Genomic DNA, 24,305 nt, shown 5'->3' with positions numbered 1-24,305 from the left:
TGCTCGTTACAATCAAAGGTTGGAACCGGGTCACAGGTTGTCACATACTGATTACAGCTCAGAGCTGAACAGTCCCTGCTGCCTCTGACAGGTGGGTGCGGCTGATTAAAATGGCCTTCTACATAAATACAGCAGTGGCCTGGAAGTATGCGAGGAACGCACACTAAGTAAATACTTTAATGAGTCAGACTGGCTTTTTTTTTACATCTTCATCCTGATAGGTGACGGTCACGCCCTGCTGCTGCCAGATACAGACGCTTTAGAGAAAACACGTTTGTAAAAACATTTCTGTGCCTTTGTAAAGCTGAGAATCCACAGATGCCTTTAATTACTGAGCATATCTTGCATAATGTGGCAGATGGGGCCACAGAAATGTTAACAACAGTGATTTTAAACCACTTTTGTAAACTTGTGATGTTAAATAAGGTTTATAGTTGAATGAATTAACAAGAATGCTCCATTGTACCTGGTATTTATGTGATTCTTGTTCTTTTCTAACGTGAGCTTTGCACCAGATTATATTGATTTAACACTTAATCATTTTTGTCCACACACACACACACATTGATAAGTTTACCACCCATTGATTGTGAGTCCCACTAATTCTCCGTCATAGTGATAATTGTGCAACTTAAACATGTGGAGGACAAAGGTAAAGGCTACGTGTGAGGACCCCGCTCCACCACTGCGTCCTCTCGGTGTTTCTGTTTAATCCCTCCCTTTTGCCTGCAGGTGTTTTGGGTGCTGCCTCTGCTCTGGGTGTGAGTGCAGACACACCCACAGCAAGCATGAGCCGGAGCAGCATGTTAAACCTCCCACTGAGGCACACAAGCATTGTTCTGCCCTGCCAGCAGCAGTGTAGCTGCTTCCAGGTCCCACCACCTACCTTCCTATGCGCGGTGCATACCTGTGAGTTCGGCCCTAACACAAACACACACTCCCTGTGTATGCATGCGTGCACTGCAGTTCTGTCGTTGTTATCAGTTTTTTTATGTCTTTCAGCAGCAGGTGGAGTTTGCATTCTTCATGTTAGACCTTGACTCTTGTTAGGTAATTGCGATGGGTGTGTCTGATAACAAGTGATACTCAAATATGCATGACTGCTCTGGGTACAGCAGGTGTATTTGAACAGCACCATTCAAAACAATCACAATAATTAGGATTAGACACGTTGATGAAGGCCAAATATTCCTCTGGTCTGTGAGTCTATGCCCACATCCATCCATTTTTATGAGTCTGCTTGTCCTGTACAGGGTCCTGGGGAGGGGGGGGGGGAGGCTGGAGCAGGGCCGGCCCAAGGCATATGCGACATATGTGGTCACTTAGGGCCCCCAAGAGCACCAAAAGTCCATGATAAAATATATATTTTATATTTTAAAAAATAACATTGATTAATACAAACAAGCATCTGATGCTGAGGTGGTGGGCTGGAGCCTATCCCAGCTATCTACATGCAAGAGGCGGGGTACACCCTGGACAGGTCGCCATTTTTCCTGTTGTAAAACAATCTAAACATTTCTTCATTTAGGTTAAAGTGTGCTGAGATTACACTTTGCTGCACACAGTGGTCGTGCTGGAGCTGATGGTGTCCTGGGAGGAGCATATGGAGGAAGCCAGCTAACTGGACTGGTGGAGGTGTGCCCTGTGTCTGGCCATTGAAGTAAAGGGGCAAGAGGCTTTATAGGAAAGGCATTATAGCATCCTGGGCACCTCAGACCCCCCCAAAAAAGTCTCAAGATGGCGGAACAAGCCATGGTCAAATGCTGCTTGGACACAGGCTGGGAAATGGACCGGTCAGGTCACCAGGATGACGGGGTCTGAGGTCGAAAGACCCGAAACCTCTGCTGATGCCTGGTGTTTTCAGTACAAGTGTATCATGTATATATAGGTGCTGACTTAGACATAGTACACAGGGTATAGCTATATCTGGGTTTAGTAGTAACAATAAAATAACTTATAGTTCTCCCAAGAACCAGTGACATCACTGCTCACTGTTATTAAGTTTACTATGAAGAGGCTGAGTTTAAAAGCTGCGTCTCTGTTATCAGCTTAATAACAGCACTCAGTGTCTCCACAAAGATAATCAGCCAAGAATGCAGAATAACACGTCACCTGATGAGTGAATGTCAGGACCATTATTAGCATGAAAGAATTTAAAGTGTTTCATTAAAGGAGGCTGGCTGATTTTATCACTTGTTTCCTGATCAGTGATTTAAAAACAGAATACTGAGAAATAATATCCCTGTTTTAAAAAAAAAAAATCTATAGGAACAGTGGAGCCTCATCAGTGTGGAACAGGTCCACCCGGTCTGCTTCCACCTTTACCAGCGACACACCTGCTGAGTCTGGGAGGAGCTGAGACAGGTGAACGCTCCTTAACAGAGAGGAGGGAGGCGAGAAGGGAGTGAGAGGAGGAAGAAGAAGAAGACGTGGGACTCGGGTTAGAGCAGCAGGTCCAGAAAGCTGTCCAAAAGATGTCAAAGACGAAGGAACCGAGCTCTGTCAAGCTCACCAAGTGAGTCCTCTCTGTGTGTGTGTGTGAGGCAGTGTTGTGTTACCGTCTGTTGTCGTTTGTGCTGTTTTTGTGTCATGAATGTGTGCAGTGAGAGTCACAGCTTTGGAAAATGAATGAAGTGTGTCACCCTCTGCCTGTTTACTCTGAAAACACCAGCATGTTGATGACTTCACGTTCACTGTCTGCTCACCTCACTTCCATTATTCCTTCTACCTGAGTTCAGCCGCACTGAGTCCCTGCGTGGTGTTCAGGCTCATTAAGCGGTGTGACCCTTATGCCTGCAGACACACTGATGTATTTTGTTATCATTGTTAAGCAGTGAAACTCGTGCTTGTTTGAGGATTAGAGGACGTTTCTATGAAGCTTTCGGCATAAATGTATGAGTGAAGTTGTGCAACCTGCACCTGTAAACTCATCCTCCCTGTTCAGCAGTGTGTGTGTGTGTGTGTGTGTGTGTGTGAGTGACAGCAGGGCAGGGTGAGGGAGTGGCAGGGCAGGGTTTCTAACTACTTCTGCTTATCCTGTTCTTCACTGTGACACTCAGGCCTGAATGGAAACGACAGTTTCACCTGTGAATGAATCAAACCGCCCACATGTTGCAGTTTTACAGCCAGGAAAAGAGCCTGTGAGAGTAATCTGCAGTGCAGGAAGTACTCGGATACTTGAGTTAAAGTAGAGTAGTACTACTGTGGTGTTAGAGTTCGGAAGCCTCAGCGTCCATTATACACAGGGACAGCAGGTGAATCTGTGAGTTGAAGAGAAGAAAAACATTCATTTGCTCATAATTCATTTTAATTTTTCAGTATAAATGTAAATTTCTATATTTTCCCTCCCATTGATTAGAAATAAAAAGCAGGATTCTCCTGAAAACAACATGAAAAGTTTGAATTTTTGCAGCAAACCTATTGAAATTTTTTTTATCACTATCATATAATTATTGATCAGTTAATGTGCTTAATGATTTTGTAATCATTAATATCCTTGACAGTAGCTACAGCATGTGTGCAGTACAGAAAGTAACACAAGCTGTCCAATGATTGTATCAGAGGTCAAAGTTTCTCAGTTCATAACTTCCTGTTGCATCGAGTTCTCAGAACTGAACGGACCCTCCTCCGTGAGCACGCCTGCCCCACGCCATCATAAAGTCATAACAGCGCTGTGACTGTGGTGGCCGCAGGAATGTCTCTATCACACAGATACACAACATTCCTGAGTGCTGAGGGCGACACTCCCCTTCCCCGCTGCCAATCTGAGTCCTCTTGAGCGCTGATCCGGGTGTGTCAGGATACATAGTTGGCTTTTATTTCACAGCCAGGGGGGAGGAACTGCAGAACAAACATAAAACAAAACACAAAGGTGTCTGCACAGAGAGAGACTCTGTGTCGATTTGGTTCTTTAACGTCCACGGCATCAGACAGGAAACAGTAGGATGGCCTAGCGCTAGCTGGTTAGCATGCTAAATTCCATAGATATCAGTGTAACACATCATTGCTGCTGCTGTCATTGTGTTGATAATGCAGCCATTATTAGGAAATGAGGAGCAGAGTAAATGAAGTATCCAGTGACAGTGACCTCATCGTTTAGCTTTTAGCTTGGTAGTTATTGTCAAAGCCGTCACTGCTGATCATCCATCCATCAGTGTTTCATTTCATCTTTGAAGGGCTCTTCATTTTTCACTTTTTATTGATCCCACCGCCTCTTCCTCGCAGGAGTCAGGCCGGCGAGCTCGCTGTGCTGATCGCTCGCATGCAAAAGAATGCAGACCAGGTGGAGAAGAACATCCTGCGAGCGGAGCAGCTGCTGGCCAAGGTAAAGGAGCTCACAAGCACCAGAGCTGGAGAGCAGCGACATGAAGGTCTGGTGCCTGACTGGAAATTAAAAGTGATGGATAATTATTATAGGATGCAGAGCTGGATGGGAACAGGCAGGCAATGGTGCATCAGAAGGACAGCGCAGACAACCTGGCAGAGGCCGAGGGGCTGCTGAAGGACCTTTTCATGGACGTGGGCAAAGCCAAGAAGCTGCAGCACCCGCAGGCTAAAGAGATAGAGAAAGAGTGAGTGTGTTTGAATCAGAACTTTACAGGCACGCCTGAAACATGATGGACCAGAGACCTTTAACACAAAATGCCTCTGTGTAATTTCAGCGTAAGCAACCTCCATGATCGCTGGGCCAAAGACTGCGCCACCTTCAGGGAGCTGTACGACCAGGTGCAGGACGTGGACCTGACAAAGAAGATCGACTGGGGGCCTCTGCTGGATGAAAAGCTGGTAGGCTGGTGCACAAATGTCAGCGAGTGGCCTGAAGCGTCACATTCTGATCCACATTGTTTTTGTTGTATTGAACAGAAACAGCTGAAGGCCGAGCCGCTCGGTCCAAACCTCAGCGACGTGGAGAAGCAGATCGCAGCTCATAACATCCTGCACCAGGAGATCGAGGCCTACAGCAGCCAGCTGCAGCCCAGCACCATCCCGTCGAAGGTAACACACTCACAGACCAACACGAGCGCTGGGAACACACACAGGATCAGCTGTTCACCTATTTCTTTGCTGTCTTCAGGAGCAGTACGCTGCCCTCAGAGGGAAATATGCCGAACTTTTTGTAAGTGTATTTAAGCTCAGAGGGATGTGTGTTCTCTGTGTGTTCTACATGTAACGTGTGTGTGCGTGTTATTCTGCAGGAGAACTCCCAGCGAAGGCGCAGCCACCTGGCCTCTCTGTACGAGTACATGCATAGCTGCAGTAAGGAGCTGCTCTACCTCACAGGCCAGCAGGACCGACTCCTCGAGAGGGACTGGAGCGACCGCATGGTCGACCCACCAGGCGCCCGCATGGAGTATGAGGTGAGGAGGCACAGAGGTGCAGAGTATTGTGTGGTTGGCGTCAAGTAAGGACCTTTGGTTTGTTGGAGTAAGTTCATGACTCTGGAGACATGGAGGTCTGTGGGGATTTTTGGAGCCAGCCTCAAGAGGCCGCTAGAGGGAAACACTGGAACATTTTCTTTCCATTACCAAATAAGTCCAGTGTAATCATTGACGATGGATTTGTGTGTCTTTACATCCAGAAATTCAAAACTAGTGCTCTGCTTGCACATGAGCGGGAGGTGAACCAGCTGCAGGAGAAAGGAAACAGCCTCATTGAGTCCAAACACCCAGGCAGCGTGACCATAAAGGTAAACAGATTTAACCAGAAGACACGATTAAACTTTAACAGAATTCACTGAACTCTTGTTTTTCCATCAGGCTCACAGAGACACAGTTCAGGCTGAGTGGCAGGCCTTCCTCAACCTGTGTCTAGCTCAGGATGTGCACCTGGACAACATTGATGACTACAAGAAGGTAGAGCTGTCTCACTGTGACTGTGATGACTGTGTCTTTCTGCTTCCGGTCTGGTAATATTAGCCTTTTGTTCCCTGCAGTTCCAGCTGGATGCAGACACGTTATCAGAGTCTCTGGAGAAACTCAATTCGACTCTGGATCCAAAGACTCTCACTAACAGGAGCAACCCGCAGACTCTTCTGGCTCTGGAGGTACGTCACATGTGTAAAAGATTCTCAAATAAGAATGCTGAAACTCCGATAGTCTATCGATTATCATCCTTTGTTGCTCTGTGTGGACAGGTAACAACCTGAAACAGAAGGTTTTAGTCTCATTACTAAGCTCCTCTCTTTACTCACAGTGTTTGTTTAGTGTTCTGGATATTTTCACAGAGTCAGAGAGATTAGAGGGATTTCCAGGTTGTACTTTGCATTTGAATGGTGTCGGCTCTAATTTCCCCCTCAGGGAGACGAACCAGCGGTGAAGAGGAGTGAGCAGAAGCTGGCGGCTCTCAGGGAGCTCAGCACCAATGTTGTACCTCTGAAGTTACGCAGACTCCCGCCAACCAAACCCACCACTGTGGTGTCCCTGTGCGACTGGGTGGATGAGGAGGTAAAATGTGTGATTGTATTTTTATTGTCAACTTTCCAGGCCTCCACCACTGGTGGTCCTGGCTCGCTGTCATCTTCTAAAGTTGCTTCACAGTGCACTCTGTGCAATTAGCCAGCTAGCTAGTGTTTGTGTCTTCTGTGTGCTTCAGGATGCAGTGTCACGCGGTGAGACATTAGTCCTCAAGTCCAACACCGACAACAGGAACTGGGAGCTTCAGAACAGCAGTGGGAAGATCAAAACCCTCCCTGGAGCATGTTTCATGATCCCGCCGCCTGATCCTGAGGCCCTGCAGACTGTGAAGAGGTACGCTGCGCTACCTCTTCCTCTCTTTAGGCTAATAAGCTGATTTTGAACATTGTCTGTATGTGTGTGTTCAGCCTGGATAGAGAGCTGACAGACCTGAAGCGCCGTAGATCCACACTGATCACCTCCTTGAAGAGTCCCACAGTGGAGGTGGTTCGTCCTCAGAAAGCAGGTGAGAAGAGAAACATGTTTTTCTTATTTCCACAAAGGAAGCATGTTCTGGGACTTTTGTAGAACTGTCATCCGTCCTCGTCCTCAGCTTCAGTACAAAGCGCTCCAGAGGATCCCAGAGCTGCAGAGCTCATCGCTGAAATAGACAGGATCAACAAAGCTCTGGAAAAGAGCGAGAATGAAATTCTGAGCAGACTGAGGACCCCGCTGGACAACCGCAACCCAACACAAGACCTGGAGAACCGGCTGAAGGAGCACGAGGTCGGCAAAATCAGCAAATCAGCTCACAGTTTAACTTCTTTTATCTTCATGTTCATAACTCTGTCTGTGCCTCCCAGAAATCTGCTCTGACTGTAAGCAAGCTGGAGTCTGAGAAGTCTGCTGTCCAGAGAGAGATGGACCCCATTCTGGCCAAGAAGCCGCTGGGACCCACCGCCTCTATGCTGCCGCTCAAACTGAACAACGCCAGTAACAAGATCAATGACATCAACGTTCTTATCCAGCTCTACAACAAAAAGTAGGAGCATTAGATATGAATACAGCACTTTGTTCTTTAGATACAGAAGTCCAACATGTCTTCTCATGGTCGACAGACACAAACAGAACAATGTCAGGATGCCTAATAGATTTTGCACGCATTTCTTCACATGACCACTAGAGGGCACATTCATGAAAACACTATCTATATGTATATGTCCCTCCACGTGACTTTTCAGTTTTCTCAAGTGAATTTCACATGAGCAGGTGGAGGAAGTGTGCACCTGCTTAGTGGTAAAACTGGTTTATGACACTTCTTTTGGTTCTAAGTCTTCCCTTTGTCTCCTTTCACTAGAGCCACTGCCTCCATGTTCCTTGGGAAGCAGATCCAGAAGGTAGATGGTATCATCTCTGGCTTTGAGGAGCAGCTCGCTAAAGATGGCGCCATTCTGGATAAGCCTAACGCCCTCCAAACCCGCAACCAACAGCTGCAGGTATTGTATTTTAAAAAACAAAAATGCATATTGTATAACAGAGAGGATGCCTGAGGGAATTGTTTTTATTCACCTCAGTATTTTCTTTTAATGTTGTCAAACAGGTACTGCAGAAGGACGTTGTCTCCAGGAGAGAGGAGCTGAATAAATTAGGCAGAGAACTGGATCTGACAGAGCAGGCGTGCAGCTCCCTGCAGCAGAGGTTCAGTGAATTCTGTCCCGACATCCGCCGACAGGAGAACGAGGTCAAAAACCTGAAGAACCGTTACACCAATCTCAACAATCAGCTCCAGGAGAGGTGGGGTAGAAAATGATTCACAGTATTGTAAACAATGTGTCCTTTTGTAACTTAATGATAAACGTGTATATTTCGCTTTAGGGCCGCTCTCCTAAAACAAGCAAACAACAGAAATCAAGATTTCCAGAATGCCGTTCAGTCGCTGGATTTTTTCCTGGTCAATCTGCCCAATAATACCATCAAACCTACTGATGATGTGGCGCAGATAACAGCCAAGGAGAATTCTCAGAAGGTGAAGGTCTCCTCTTGTCTGGAAACAAACCAACTCACACGTCCATTTTGGCATCACGTTAACATCTGTTGGTGGTTTCTGTCCTGTTTAGAAAATGGTGGAGGACATCAAGAAGAAGTCAGGTGACTTAGAGCGAGTCAAGGTTCTCTCCCACGATCTGCAGAGCACCTTAAATGTGAGTCCAGACTATCATCATTGTTTTTTTTGTAACAAAAAAAAAAACAGCCTGTCCAAGTATTTAATGACATATTTCCCTTTAGGATTATGAGTTGAAGTCAAACACCTACCGTGGCACACTGAAAGATGATGGTGTGCAGGAGGATGGAGGTAATGATGAGGAACTGGTCCCAATGAAACGTCAAACCTCCACGCTGGCTCAGGGTGTACAGAGAACGGTACGCTTGTAAATCATTTCCCACTTTTACATATTGAAGTGTGGGCAGATGGGTTCTGAAGAACTGCTTTGAGTCTCTGTGAGTCTGAGTTCACCTAAACTCCCACTAAATCCAAACACAGGCAAAGAGGTTGAGTGTGAGCAGAGGCTGCAGGAGTTTTTGACACCTAAGGCAGTGGTCCCCTAACAAAATCATCCTGCTAAATATAACTTAATGTGATGAAAGTGTTTCTGAACTTGTGTTGGCGTCTGCTTCTTCTGCAGGAGAAAGATCTACTTAACCTTTTCTCTGAGGTGTCTGCAAAGAACAACCAGAGACTTAGCCAGTTGGGGACGGCAAAGAACATTATGGCCATGGTATGATGGCATTTAAACCTCTTCAGCAACACTCGGTTTTCTAGTTTAGCTGTCTGAAATCTCTCCCTGTTTTTGACACTTCTTTTCCTTGTGTGTTTGTTTGCAGAATGAGGAGAAAGTGAGTCAGGTTATTGTCAGTCAGCAGCTCCAACTACAGACCCAGAGGAAGGACCTGGAGGAAACTGATGGTCTGAAAACCGGTTTAAGTGAAGAGATTGCAAGGCGCCTACATGCTGAGCGAGACCTGGAAACATACCGTAAGAGGTTTGTCTCTCTGAAGAACAGGAGAGGAGTGGAGAGGTTGGAGGAGAAGGAGGTAGTGCAGTATTATCGGGACCCCAAACTGGAGGCAGAACTGCAATCTCTGAAGAATCGGATCCAGGATGAAGCACTGAAAAGGTCCAAAACCCACACAGAGATAGAAATTGCTAATGAGACAATCAACAAAGTTGAACTGCAGCTGACCAAAGTCGAACCTAAACTGGTGACCAGGGTAGTCACTGAATATGAAAGAGACCCCCAGCTTGACAAAGAAGCAGTTAGAATCAGAGATGAAATGGAGAGGATTCGGCTGGAGCTCAAAACTAGAGATACAGAGGCAGTTCAGGTGAAAACTGAGCTCACAGTTCTGGCTCAGCAGAAACCAAAAATCAGGGAGAAGATTGTTAAAAAGGAAGTGGTGAGGCTTGAGAAAGATCCAGAGATGCTGAGAGCCGTTCTCACATTCCAGGCTGATATTGCAGGGGAGGAATCCCTAAGCAAGGGCCTCAATGATGCCATTTTCAGCACAAGGAGCCAAATAAACACACTTGATAGGGTCATCCCCACAATCCAACCTAAGATCGTCACTAAGGTGGTGAAGCAAGTACAGCAAGATCCAGAACTGCAGGAGGAGTCAAAGAAGCTCAGAATGGTCTTGGAAGAGGAAAAGGATGAGAATGTTATCTTGATGAAGGACCTGACCACCTTGCTGCTACAGTACGGTGAGCTTGAGAAGCTCAGGCCAAAGGTGGAAGTCAAGGAGATCATCAATGAGCTGTATAGAGTTGATCCTGAAACAGAAATCGAACTGGTGCGTCTGAGGAAAGAGCTGCAGGATACAAGCCGTAAACGCTCAGACCTGGAGAAAGAGATCGACGCTGTGATGACGACTCTGATGACCCTGCGTGCTCAGAAGCCTAAAGTGGAGTACAAAGAAGTGACCCAAGAGGTGATCAAACAGGAGAAGAGCCCAGAGGTAATCAGGGAATTACAAAGACTGACCAACCAAGTCGCCCGTCTGCAAGTCAACTATGACACCACCCTGGAGCTGCTGACTCGCCTACGCAAAGAAAGAGATGAGCTGAAAGCTGAGAAGTCCAAAGTGGAGACGAAGCTCATAAATAAAGAAGTCATCAAATACGAGAATGATCCTCTTCTGGAGAAAGAGGCTGACAGACTTCGAAAGAATGTAAGAGAAGAGACTCAACAGCGCCGCGGCCTGGAGGAATGTCTCTTTGACCTGCAGAACCAATACATTACCCTTGAAAGGCAGAAGCCAGAGGAGAAAATAGTAATGCAGGAGGTGGTGCGTCTTCAGAGGGATCCCAAGCAGATCCTGAATCATGAAAAGCTTAATAAGTCCCTGGATGATGAAATGAAGGCCCGTAGAAAGCTCGAGTTAGAAGTCAGACAGCTCAGAGCCCTGATTCAAGAAAAAGAGCATACCCTGGCTCAGATGGATGATCGTCAGAAAAAGATCCTGGTGGAGTCAGAGCTCAGGCAGATCAAAGCTCGTATTCTTGAGCTGGAGAACGCTCCTCCACCCATCGAGGAGAAAATCATCATTGAGGAGGTCCTGAAAGTGGAGAGGGATCCTAAGCTGGAAAGACTTACCGAGGGTGTACGTGCCGACATGGAGACTGAAGGTGCCAACATTTCTCGTCTAGAGAGAGAAATCCGCAACCTTAGGGTCAAGTTGGAAATTCTTCAAAAGGAGAAGTCGATTGAGAAGGTTGTTTACAGAGAGGTGGTGCGTGTAGAGAATGACCCAGCTGTTGAAGCTGAAAGGGAACATCTTAGAGAGCTGGTGACACAAGAGAGAAATCTCAGACGAGACCAGGAAGACAGCCTTCAGAGCATCAGCATCAGAATCAACCATCTGCAGACATCCAGGTCTGCCACTTCTCTGGAGGAGACAGCTCTTATCACCAACAGGGAGGCTCTGCAAAGGGAGAAGGAGGATCTTCTCACACAGCTCAGAAATCTGGAGTCTGACAGACAGAGCATTAGCATGACCTTCCACCAACAGTCTAAGCTGATGAGTGAGAGGAACCAGATGGCACGAAAGAGAAGTCTTAAGACATCCACTGAGATTCAGAGGCTGGAGAAAGACATCCTGGATGAGAAGGACAAAATCCACCAGAAGGAGACACTCATCACTGAGCTGCTGAACACCATTAAGAAAGAGGAGCATTCTGAGACCCATACCAGAGAGACAAACCTTTCCACAAAGATCAGCATCCTGGATCCAGAAACCGGTAAAGACCTGTCTCCCTATGATGCTTACTTACAAGGGCTTATAGATCGAAACCAGTACATTCACCTGTCAGAACTGGAGTGTGACTGGGAGGAAATCACCTCCAGTGGTCCAGATGGGGATACAACAATTCTGCAAGACCGTAAAAGTGGAAAGCAGTACTCTGTCAAAGATGCCCTGAAGAACGGCCGCCTGACTCAGTACGACCTGTCCCGCTACAGGGAGGGAAAAATGCCCATTTCTGAGTTTGCCCTCCTCGTTGCAGGTGAAGTAAGTAAGCCCTACATTCCACCAGTAACCCCAAAAAGTCCTACCAAGTCCACCTCAGCCTCCCCCTTGAACTCCATGCCTACACCCATGAGGTCCTCCTACACCAGCCTTAACAATCTCCATAGTGGCAGTTTGAACAATCTCGCTTCTTCAGCAGGTGATGAGTACTTCCCAATCTCAGGGATTTATGACACCACTACTGAAAGCCGCATGTCTGTGCGAAGCGCCCTCACCCGGAAACTCATTGACGCAGACACAGCTCTGAAGCTACTGGAGGCACAAGCAGCCTCCGGTGGGATCGTTGATCTCTCCAAAAAGGACAAGCTGTCCATCCACAAAGCGGCCGAACACGGCCTCATTGAAACCAGCCACATGTATAAACTCCTGAATGCCCAGAAGGCCTTCACTGGGGTAGAGGATCCTGTAACCAAAGAGCGTCTTGCAGTGGGACTCGCAGCACAGAAAGGCTACATTCCCCAAGACAATGCCAGAAGATACATGGAGGTGCAGTATCTGACCGGCGGGTTGGTGGATCCTACCAAAGCTGGCCGGCTCACTATTGAAGAAGCTCTCGCCTCCAAGTTGATTGACAGCACGACAGCCAAGGTGCTGCGAGAGGAAGCTTCCTACACAAAGGAGCTGGTAGACCCCATCACTAAAGAGAAGCTGACATACAAACAGGCGATGGGCCGGTGTAAGAAAGACACCAGCACCGGGCTCCTGCTGCTTCCTGCGGCCTCTACTGATGCTGCTAACGCTCCGTCATACTCCAACTATCGCTTCAACTCTTACAAAATTTAAGGACATTTTGAGTTTATTATTACTATAAATGGAAAATGAAGAATTATGGAAAACACAGAGCGAAAAAAGATGGGTGAATTGTGCTTGTTTCACTATTTTTGGTCTGCCGTAAAAAAAAATATGAGGGTAATTTGTTTTATGGTATGGTAAAATGTTTGTAAATCCTTCACAAATGTTCATTAAACTCTACAAGCATCAAATTAATTTTCTCTATTGTCATTTAAAATGTCCAAATTGAATCCTAAATCAAACACTTATGTAGACACAGTGTGGATCTGGCTGTTGGTTACATTTATCAGAAATACTCCTTTAATCCCAGGGGGAAATTTATGACATGTTGTGTGTCTGAACGAGAACTTATCATAACTTTGGAAGCTGTGACATGATGTCAATTTACTGCATTTGGCATGCTAACACCAGACATGTTAGGATCTGATGTTCTTCCTTCGTAACACTAGATGGCAGTAATGTACTTTAACACTGACCACAAAACAGAAAAAAAATTGAAGAAGAGCACAACAACTAGTGAGTTAGCTGCTAACAGCTTCTGGCTACTCATGACCCTCACCTGAAAACAGTTAGCATGTTAGCTTCTGTAAACTGAAGGGGAAATAGCACCAACCTGCTCATCTACCCTCGCCTCCAGCAGGCACGTGCACTTTTGTCAAAGGGATTTTTTTTTATTTTAGCCACTGCTGGTGGCGACACCGAGGGGGTAAACTGCTGGTCCGGTGAGCAGGTTCTGCAGTGTCGGTATGTTTGTGCAGGTTGCAGGTCTAAATGACCTGTTGTGCAGCTTTTTTGCAGCTTTTTTGGAGGCTTTGAGTATTCTGTTTCTAATCTGTCTGATCTGTTCTGTGAAGTCTTTTCTATAAAATCTGACAGTCCAGCTGATGGTCTCATTTTACAGTGAAACAGAAATGTGGTTTTTGTGGGTAACATCATGGTGGCACAGAGGTAGACAGATGTAAACCTATTTTGTTATAATAATGTGTTAGTGTAGTACCACTATGAGGCTGACCAAACTGTTTTCCGTGTCATCATTGCTTAAAATAAATAAGGAGTTATTATTGAATATCTCTGATATATTTATTGAGTTTTGAGCCTTTACTTCTGTAGGTAAATAGGTGTACAGCTTGAATTATGTCTTAGTGGATATGGGCTGTATCTCCACCCCTCCTTTAACCCCTTTATGAATATGGCTTTGCTGCGATTCAACCAGTTATATTTTATGGCGTGTTTCTGTATGATGCTTCAAATTCATGCTCCATGTGCCCCTTTTTCACTTTGAGCCCCTGTCCGCCCAAAGGTCTCTGCACGGCCCTGCTCTGTTTTCTGTTGTATAGCTGTTCAGTCATGTTTACTCTGTGGAAAAAAAGTGTTTTAGGAAGTGGGAGCTTATCATGTGCTGTAATTATTATTTTTGTTTGAAACAAACACAGAGAAACAGATGTAGGTGAGAAATCCCCCAGTCCGACTAATCAATAACAGAATTTTAGAGCCGTAGGAGGATTTATGACTTTAGTACGTGCAGCCTACAAATCAGAAACTTTGTTAGAGGTGCTGTAGATCTCTGCATGTTTTTGCAGGACACTGTTGGTTTCTGTGCAGCCAAGTCACCACTAGGGGGCAGTAGAGCTCCACTAACGCTGTGTTATGGAGCCTGAAGACGCTGTTTTAGTCAGGTTTATTATTTCACAGCAGGTTTATTAGAGGTCATTGATCCCGATCATAGATTTAAATGTGATAGTTTTTTGTGGTTCAGAAGAACTTAGGCAGCCTGAAACTCATCCCCTCATTCTGACCTCTGACCTAAAAACATGTAGGGGTAAACAAACAACAACAAAAGGTGGAGCCTAAATTATATCCATACAGCTCTACATTGGAGGTTAAAGACAAAAATATGTCAATAAATCTCTGATTTTAAATCTTTTCTCCTCTCCTCCAATTTTAATTTGCAAATTAAAATTCCAATGTTGTTTTCCTTTTTTTTCTAATAACAGAAATCAAATCATTTCCTCTCAAGTCTCTCAAGTTAATTAGAAATAAACAAATAGATATTTTTAGTTTCGTTTTTAATTTCTCTTCCTGTGGAAACAATCATTTATTACAGTGATTAAAAAAAAAGCAGAAACTCAACAAATACACAAATCAGAGCTTGGATATGGCAGCATTTACAGGGGCAGAGAAACTGCTGTTACTCTCATCTTACTTTTTTTGCACATTTTGATATTCTGCTTTATTTTTCTTAAAATATTCTGAGCAATTACATGTCTTCCTTCTGTGTATTTGGGTTTGTCTGTCGGTAAGATCAAAACCATGGACAAGTGCAAGAAGAGACAACTGATGGAGAGCTAAAAAACAAAAAACACTAAAAGCTCCACAGGGACCCTAAACACATCATTGTCTCAAGAAAACACAGTTGATAGAGAAGGTGACGACACCAAACTGGCTGAAAAACAGGACCAGGACATGTAGGAGAACGGCTCACTCTTCATTGTGCTCTTGTTTTTGAGGTTGTGATGGTGGCATTTGTTTTTGGTGGTTTTACAGCATTTTATAGCATTTATTTTGTGTGTTTTATTGTACAGCATTTCTTATAGTTCTTATTGTTATTTATTACCACAGTTTTCAGTGTGTAAAGTTCATTTTCTGTAAATAAACATTGCTTGATTAAACGTCGCAGGACCAGGTCCAGGACCTTTAAGAGAGACTTCCATGTTTATGTAAATTAGCCATGTGCGAAGTGCCTGAGTCACAACAACGGGCCGCAGACCACAAGGTCGTAGGTTCGATCCCTGGGCCGGTCCAAAAAAAATGGCGGATCAGCTGGGCTGTTATTTCTAAGCTCTAAATGAACCATAGTCACAGGAAAACAGAAGAAGAAGAGGCGAATGCAGCCGAGATCAAAGAGTCCAATGTGAGTAAATGTTTGTTATTTTAAGTTTTAATGAGGCATTGTTACATCACATCATTGGTTATTTTATTGTAGGCACCCTCTCTGGATAGTGTCCTCATGCCATGGCACAAGTCCTTGTGGTGTCTGAAAGAACTCACAAAAGTCTTTCCATGGGCTGCCCGAGACCTCCAGGCTCCAGTACATCCACGTTGCATCTCCCCATTAGCACACTTCTGATTCTAAGACACTTTAACAATCCTGTGCTACGAGATTTTTTAGTGTGTTTAACTTAAAAGCTGTTTGGCGTTTTAATAATAATGATACCAAAATGTATACCTGCTTCAAACCAGATGGCTCGGTCAAATCTTTTTTTTTTTTGGCTATAGTACATGTCAGATAACAGGCCGCCTGGGTTGCGATGAGTCGCAGGGGGCGTGTTCTTCCTTAAGCCCCGCCCCCGGTTGCTGATTGGGTTTTTTCCGGCTTCTTCCTCGGCATCTTCCACATTTTCGGGGAGGGGTCCGCCATCCAAGGTGCTGGTTGGTCAGTTCTACCTTTGCGGAGAGGCCTGATTGGTCCGTTGTACGTCGTATGCAAACGCAGTGCGTTCATTTAAATGCGAACCGCAGTTTTTGCTAATTTTCGAGAAAGCGACTGGAAACTCCCAGAGAGCGATTGACCGCAGTACATCAGATATTTTGAGAGAGAGCGCTCGGTGAAATGGTGAGAGGATGTTCCTGAGTTATTACATTGTTGTAGTAAGTTATTCTCCGAAAGTTAGCCTAATGTACTTATTTTTTATTATTATACAGTGTGCGATGGTCGTCGAATCCTGTTCCTTATAATTTCATTTAAATGGTCTGTGTTTTTATAACCAATTTATAGACATTACGCATGCGCAGCTTGTGTTATGTGTGATTTTAATTTATGTCAAAGTCTAGCTATTCGATATATTATTTTTTCGTTTTCAGGATCATTTCCCTGTTTTTAGATTTGAGCCCTCGTCCAGACAGCTGACCCTCAGGCCCTCACCCGGAGCACAAGAGGTGGCGAAGCGCCACAGGCAGCAGCCTCCACCGGTGTCCAACGTGAAGCCGGCCGCTGCTGCTCGAGCAGAGGCGGTCAGCAGGGTGATTGGGAAGCGGGGCGACCCAAGCTCTGACCTGCAGGTACTGGCTGAAACGGAGCTCCAGTTTGGCCAGTACAGAGGGAAGACCTTCCGCTGGCTGCTCAGCCACGATGTGGGCTTTGCAGCCAGCGTTGTGGCTCAGCGCCAGGATGAGAGGGACAGTGACCCGAACTTACGTTCGCATCTGCTGGAACACAAGGACTGCCTCGCCACCTATGCTAGGTGCTGCGTCTTCGGAGCCGGGCCTCTCTGATGATGAGCTGGTTGTTGCTGCTATGGAGGAGGAGTCCAGCGGTGAGTAGACGTTATGAAAATTATGAAAGCTATTCAGCTGATGTTTATTCACGAGTTGCAGCATGACTGAACTGAGGAAGAAAGTAATGACATTTCTATATATACTTTATGTTTCCTCAGACGCCCAGCCAGCAGCTTCCTCCAGCCAGCCTCCCTGCCCTGTTCCAGGCCCAGCTGTGGATCCAGCTGCCCAGCAGCAGTGGACTGGCAGAGAGGTATGCTTAGTGACTGCAGTGAGTTTTTATAGTTGTCGTGTCAGTGTTTAGCTTGTGCTTGGATGTTTTATTACTTAAATGATATCGTTTTAGCTTCTACCTAGTGGGTGGAGGGCCACGCTGCCCGAGGAGCAGCAGGACTGGGTCGGCCAGGCCCTTTTCCACCGGACGGCCAGGGGCAAGATCGAGCTGAGGACAATCGGCAAGATGTGGTGGTTCCCGCCTGGCCCCCGGCCGCTGTATGCGGAGCCACCTGCCAATGCCCACCCGTTCTTCCAGCGCCCGTTCTTCCTGTGGTTGCACTCACACTGCAAAGGGAGGCTGACGGGTGCCGGGCTGTACAAGACCGTCCGGAGGGTCTTGCAGTTGGACGGGTGGTACTTCATGGCGACGGAGTACCTGGAGTGCCGCGTCTGCAAGAAGAAGGTGCCGGGCTGGGCGCAGGCCGTCCTGGATCAGCTGGACGTCGCTCACCGGGAGGAGTTTCCAGCTGTGCTGTCCTACAAGTATGACATTTCAAAATCAGAATATTTGTGTGTGCAGCATTAACTGTTGGTGGTGCTTTAAAGTGTTTGCTGACTTACTCAGAGTGCATTTTGTCCATTTTCGCCTGACCGATGACATGGGAGTTGTGCTTCTTTCCCCCAGGATGGCATGTGACAAGGTGGTGCTGGGTCTGCTGAGGGACCGCAGCCTCGGCAACAGCCCCTCTCGGCTCCGCACCTACCTGCTGGAGCAGCACACCATGCGGTGGATGGATCGCTCCAGCCTGTACTTGTATGTGCTGGAGAAGCTGCAGGTGGACCCGCAGGTCTCGGTCCCAGAGATGTTCCCGGTGCCCAGCATTTACTGGCTGCTGGGAGTGTATGTGAGGGAGGCCTTGCTGAGGGCGCCAGAGAGCAAGGCCAGGATCACATCCGTCTTTGGGTCCATTCTAAAGATGAGTTCTACCAAAAAGGTGAGCAGCGTCGTCACTTTCCTGTCAGTGTTATCATTAGTGTAGTGTGGACACCTCGTGACACGTTTCTGTGTCGCGCAGCTCACCAAGAAGCTCGCTGGTGGTGCCGCTGGGACAGCTGCCTGCGTGACGAATGTGGGCAATGAGCACGGGCAGGTCCTCATGTCCGTGCTCACTTGCATAGAGGGCGACGGCCTCATCAACATGGCAGCTGGGCTCATGCGGCGGTACCGCGAAGCCAAGGAGGAACCCCCGAAGGTGCTCTATGTGGCCAATGACTGCTGCAGCACAGCGGGGAGCTGCAAGACAGCGCAGATGTTCCATGAGTGGAGGGACCTCGTCATCCGCCTGGACGTCTGGCACCTGATGCAGCGCCTCGCCAGGGGCGTAACCAAAGAGAGCCACCTGCTATACGGCCTCTTCATGGGCAGGCTGTCCTTCGCCATCTTTGAGTGGGACGCAGGCGACGTGGCGGCCCTCACCAGGGCTAAGCAGGCCGAGACGGGGAGGACGTATGGCAGCGCCGAACCCACAGCCAAGGAGCTTGCCCGCCACTGCTGCTGGCGGACGAGGGGTACGGCTGAGGTGGAGAGGCTGATCCAGGAGCTGCTGGACAGCTTCTGGGACGCTGTGGACTCGCTCGGCGTCCCCCTGCTGGATCGTGAGTGGATGGAGGACATCTGGACCACGCAGCGCCGCCACATCAGCTGCATCCAGGACCCGCCAGGTGTGCAGCTGTACACCAAGACGGGGGAGATCACCAGAGGCGGCGTGCGTCTCCCTGTCTTTCGGTGCAGCAGGGGCTCTACATCACTGGAGTCATTCCACCTGCACCTCGCCCGCTTCATTCCAGGTAAGCCTCTTTCCAGTCTCCATCAGTGGCATTAGTGACCTAGCGTTCTGACTGACAGTGTTTCTCTCCTCTGTTTGCCAGGGACCTCTGCGAGTGATATACACTTCCAGGTGTACCTGCTGGAGGGGCTGATGCGGTGGAATGAAGACCGCGCCAGGGCAGCCACCGCAGGAGGACGAGAGATGGCGCTGCGCTGCTACAGTGCAGAGAGGCTGCAGCGCTTTGAGCGGCTGGCCCAGAAGTACATGGGAACGGTGCCGGTCATGGCTTACAGTCGGCTCAGACCGTACACAGGTATGTAATCTGAGCCCTGATTGTGAGATGTGCTTTGCCTCTGAGTTCGGTATCATCAGTCAGATCACGTGTGTCTCCAAACGTGTGCAGGGGAGCTAATAGGTGTGGAGTACCTGTACTCCCAGACCAGGGCTGTCCTGCAGCAGGAGCTGGACCCTGACGCGCCCAATGCGACTGCTGAGGAAGAGGCCGCCAGGTGCTTCGAGGAGGTGGAGCATGAGGAGAACCTGGTGCCCAAAGAGGAGTTGGCCCTCTCTCACCACATTGAGCTCCTGCAGGGCCGTGCGGCTGCGTCTGAAGAGGACACCTCCCTGGACGTGTAGCGGGCAGAGGAGGAGGGGACGAGTGCTGGGCAGCAGGCCGGGGAGAGTGTCTACAGATGCTTGTCTTTCATGGCTGCCAGTGGTCCAAGCGCTCCTGCTCCAGCTCGTGCACCACAGCTTTTCCCCCGTTCACTGTGACGGCTCCCCCTGCCTCCTCCGCTGCCACTGCTGCCTCTCCAGCCTCTCTTCCACCTTCACATCCACCTCCTCCTCCTGGATGTTTTCAGTGTGCAATCTTCTACTGTAAATGCTGTATATAGTTTGATATCGCTTGTTGTGTCATTTTTGGAAGTGCAAATATTACGCAGGCTGTTTTGTGTTTGCACTTTTTAGTTTTTAGTTTGCAATGTCCTGCAATTTGATTTTAACACTTAACTGCTCTTAACTGTTATGCACACGTCTTTTTCTGATTTTGCAAATTTGATTTTTTACTGTTTGACAGATTTTGGTACTATTTATAATTTAGATCATGCCGGTACTTTCAGCTTGATTTCGTATTTTACACTTTTATTTTCACGGTTTGACAGACTGTGTAGGACTATTTGTAGTATTCTTTATTTATTATATTGCTCATTCCAGTACGTTCAGCTTGCTTTCTTAGTTTGCACATTTCTTTTTACTGTTATTAAAACATTCTTTTCGAGCAGTTACTTCCTTCTTCTCAAATTCTTCCTTCTGTGTATTTGGGTTTGTCTGGCAGGAAGATCAATTAATTTGTAATTCTGTGCTCATGGATTCTGCTGCACCGCTGCAGATGATGTTGATGACGCCTATTACAAAGACTCATTCTTCATTTTGTTGTTGCTGTTGTTGTGGTGGTTTTACCGACCGACTTTATCACAATAATGTTTCTTACTACACTTAAATAACTTCAGTTTCTACTTCGTCAGTTGTCAGAGACGGCCCGCCGGCGCCTTCCAGTCTTTCTCTGCCTGATTCAGATGAAACCACAAATCCAGATTCAGATGCCCAGCAGCAGGCTGGTAAAGAGGTATGCTTGAGGACTAAGTAGAGATCTTTATTGTTGTTATGTCAGCTTTTTCATCTGTTTAGATGTTGTCAAAGGTAATATCATGTGCTGGAGCAGGAGCTTGACTGGGATCCTGGTACTCAGGATGTGAAAGTGGCCGAGGGAGAGGCAGAAGGAAGGAAGAGGGGCATGAGGAGAATCTGGTTCCAGATGAGATTTCACGCCTGTCTCATCACAGTGCGCTTCTTCAAGGCACAGAGCTCCCTGAGTCCTCCATCCCAAGATGACAGCCCTGGGATGGAGGTGGAGCAGGCTGAGGAGGAGGATAAGACTGTGAGCACTACAAAGGCCTGTTTTCCTCATTCTCTCTGAGGGTCAGCTGTGTGTGAACACACTGTAAGGATTCGTCAGTCATGTCTGTGCTTTGCATGTGTTTGTTGGGCCAGATGGTCACGGTGGCTGCCGTCAGGTTGCCAATCTGGCCATGGCTCTGGTGGAACTGCGTCACCATGCGTTTGTCACGCATCAGCAGGCTGCAGAGATCATCAGCCTGTGGAACAAGCTTTCCCACTGCGACAAGCCATATCACATACCGGCCATGTACAACCCATACTTACCATTCAGCCCTTCAATCCACTCAACAAATACTTCTGCATGGTGCATATTGTTTATGTCATACCACCCTGTGTGCAGCACTATCCTTGGCCAGGGGGCAGGAGCTGCCACCTCTCCAAAGGCTCCTTCAGCTCTGCCACTTCCACCAGACTGATGCCAAAACACTTGCTAATCAGTGCACCCTGTCACAGTGGTAAGACCTGTTTATTTATTTGTCTCTTTATTCTGTCAATCACACTGTCATGGTTTTTACCTCGGGCAACCACCACGAGCGGATTGAATTCTTCATTATCCGCTCTCCTCACTCCCCCGTCATTTTTGGCTACCCCTGGCTTTCGAGTCATAATCCTCACATTGATTGGGATAATAACCGCATTCTCAGTTGGAGTCCTCGGTGTCACACCAACTGCCTCCGCTCGGCCGTTCCGCCTAGTTCCCGTTCCGGCTGCAAACCGATCCCATCGCCTAATCTTACTTCCGTTCCCCCCGAATATCATGACCTCGCTGAGGTTTTCAGTAAAGAAAAGGCGTTATCTCTCCCTCCTCATCGCCCTTACGACTGCTCCATCGATCTCCTCCCTGGCGCCCCGTTACCCTCGAGCCGACTTTACAATCTCTCGCCTACGGAGAGGGGATCGATGGAGAAGTATATCGGCGAATCTCTCTCCTCCGGTATCATCCGACCGTCCTCCGCTCCCCTGGGAGCAGGATTCTTTTTCTCTCATGTCCGAGCCGTCCTCCAACGCCTCCTCGAGAATAGGCTGTTCGTGAAGGCAGAGAAATGCGAGTTTCACTCATCAGTTAGTTTTCTGGGGTTTATTGCTGAGGCAGGTCAGATCAGGGCTGATCCGGCTAAGGTCAGAGCGGTAGTGGAGTGGCCGCAACCCACCTCCAGGCGAGAGCTTCAACGCTTTCTGGGGTTTGCTAACTTTTACCGCCGGTTCATCCGCAATTATAGCCAGATTGTGTCCCCCCTCACTCAGCTTACATCACCTGCTCGCCCCTTTTTCTGGTCACCCCTAGCCGAGCAAACATTCACCTCTCTCAAAGCCCGCTTCACCTCCTGTTTTAGTTCAACCTGACCCCACCAGACAGTTTATAGTGGAGGTAGACGCTTCTGACTCCGGGGTGGGTGCGGTTCTGTCCCAGCGGGCGGAGAGGGATGGTAAACTCCATCCCTGTGCCTTCTTCTCCCGACGCCTGTCCCCCGCTGAGAGAAATTACGATGTCGGCAACAGGGAGCTGCTAGCTGTGAAACTGGCACTCGAGGAGTGGAGACACTGGCTCGAGGGGTCGGAGCTGCCGTTTGTCGTTTGGACGGACCACAAGAACCTTGCCTACATCCAGTCAGCTAAGAGACTCAATTCTCGCCAGGCACGCTGGCAACTGTTTTTCACCCGATTTAATTTTACCCTGACTTATCGCCCTGGCAGCAAGAACACTAAACCTGACGCCCTCTCCCGACTGTTTCCCGACTCGGAGGTCCCCACGGAACCGGAGGCCATCATCCCCCCGGCCATCATCGTCGGATCCCTCTCCTGGGAGATTGAGTCCCGGGTCAAGGAGGCCCAACGGTCGGAGCCGGACCCAGGTAACGGTCCTCCTGACCGCCTGTTTGTGCCCTCCTCTGTACGCTCCCAGGTGTTGCAGTGGACCCACACTGCCCGGTGGGCTTGTCATCTGTTGTGACCTGATCTGGTCACCCCGGATTCCCAGACTCCGTCCCCGATGCACAGAACATTGAATGAAAACCAGTACTGATCAGTTTCAGTTTCGCCTTTATAAAGGGAGAATGCACAGCTCAATACAGACCCCTCGATCTGCTCCAGCAGCTGACCATTTGCATTCTGTCCGTCCCATGCATTAGGCTCGTTTTATTAATCTTACAACAAGGTGTGGTTACATTTACATAGAAAGGCATAAAAGGTAATGTTTTTCAGTGAAACATGCATATTCAATAATCACAAGGTGGAGGGCGTATACGAAACTAAAAGACATTGAAGTTCTCCACTCACATCTTTGATGTGAGTGTGTGTGTGTATTCTCACAGGTCCTCCTGCTACACGACCTTGAGTATATCTTGTCTCTTTGGCAAGCTTGTGTTTTCATCTTTGGGGTCAACTAAGGGGTTTGCAGTTCGAATTTCTAGACTAACCATTAAACATCAGAATGCTTTATGGCCTCAGTCAGAGGTCTCGATCTATGAGCAACCATACACTTTTACCATATGTGCAAACAAACATATATTTTGACCAGGTTTGACCATATATTTCCACACATCCCGGAGTCAGGCGGACGGTGGACCTACTCCAGCGGCACTTTTGGTGGCCGTCGCTGGAGGCTGACACCAGGGAGTTTATCACCGCCTGCCCTGCCTGCGCCCGCGGTAAAGCCTCCCACCGCCCTCTTTCCGGCCTGCTCCGCCCCCTCCCGGTACCTGGGCGTCCCTGGTCGCACATCGCTCTGGACTTCATCTCTGGCCTCCCTCCTTCTGACGGTAACACTATCATTCTCACCATTATTGACCGCTTTTCCAAAGTAGTGCATCTCATCCCGTTACCCAAGTTACCCTCTGCCTCGGAGACGGCCGATCTGCTGGTTCCCCTCTGACGTCGTCTCTGATCGGGGCCCTCAGTTCTCTTCCGCGGTGTGGAAATGCTTCTGTAAGGCACTGGGAGCATCGGTGAGCCTTTCCTCCGGGTTCCACCCGCAGTCCAATGGGCAGACGGAACGGGCCAACCAGCACGTCGAGTCCGCCTTGCGGTGCGTGGCTGCCAGCAACCAGCGCACCTGGAGCGCCCTTCTCCCCTGGGTTGAATACGCCCATAACTCCCAGCGCAGCGCAGCGACCGGCATCACCCCTTTCGAGGCCTCTCTGGGTTATCTCCCCCCCCTCTTCCCCTCCCAGGAGACGGAGCTGTCTGTCCCCTCCGTGCAGCATCACCTCCGCCGCTGCCGCGGGATCTGGAGACGTACGAGGGAGGCGCTTCTCCGTTC

General features: G+C 48.1%; 1 protein-coding gene across 1 annotated transcript; it reads left to right on the top strand.

The window, feature by feature from the left end:
- The first annotated feature begins 2,385 nt into the window (after positions 1-2,385).
- Positions 2,386-12,962, top strand: LOC114439600 (envoplakin-like). The gene is made up of 22 exons (XM_028411649.1): positions 2,386-2,515; positions 4,225-4,324; positions 4,417-4,571; positions 4,662-4,785; positions 4,864-4,995; positions 5,075-5,116; positions 5,196-5,357; positions 5,579-5,686; positions 5,757-5,852; positions 5,933-6,043; positions 6,297-6,443; positions 6,592-6,746; positions 6,821-6,918; positions 7,006-7,178; positions 7,256-7,434; positions 7,750-7,888; positions 7,993-8,186; positions 8,268-8,418; positions 8,510-8,593; positions 8,679-8,813; positions 9,077-9,169; positions 9,276-12,962. The coding sequence occupies exons 1-22, from the start codon at positions 2,475-2,477 to the stop codon at positions 12,756-12,758; spliced, it is 6,102 nt and encodes a 2,033-aa protein (XP_028267450.1). The 5' UTR covers positions 2,386-2,474; the 3' UTR covers positions 12,759-12,962.
- Positions 12,963-24,305: the final 11,343 nt, after the last annotated feature.

This window comes from Parambassis ranga, chromosome 8, assembly GCF_900634625.1.
Source record: "Parambassis ranga chromosome 8, fParRan2.1, whole genome shotgun sequence".
Classification (NCBI taxonomy): Eukaryota; Metazoa; Chordata; class Actinopteri; family Ambassidae; genus Parambassis; species Parambassis ranga.
The sequence above is the reverse complement of the archived record's forward strand: the minus strand, read 5'-3'. Positions and strand labels throughout refer to the sequence as shown.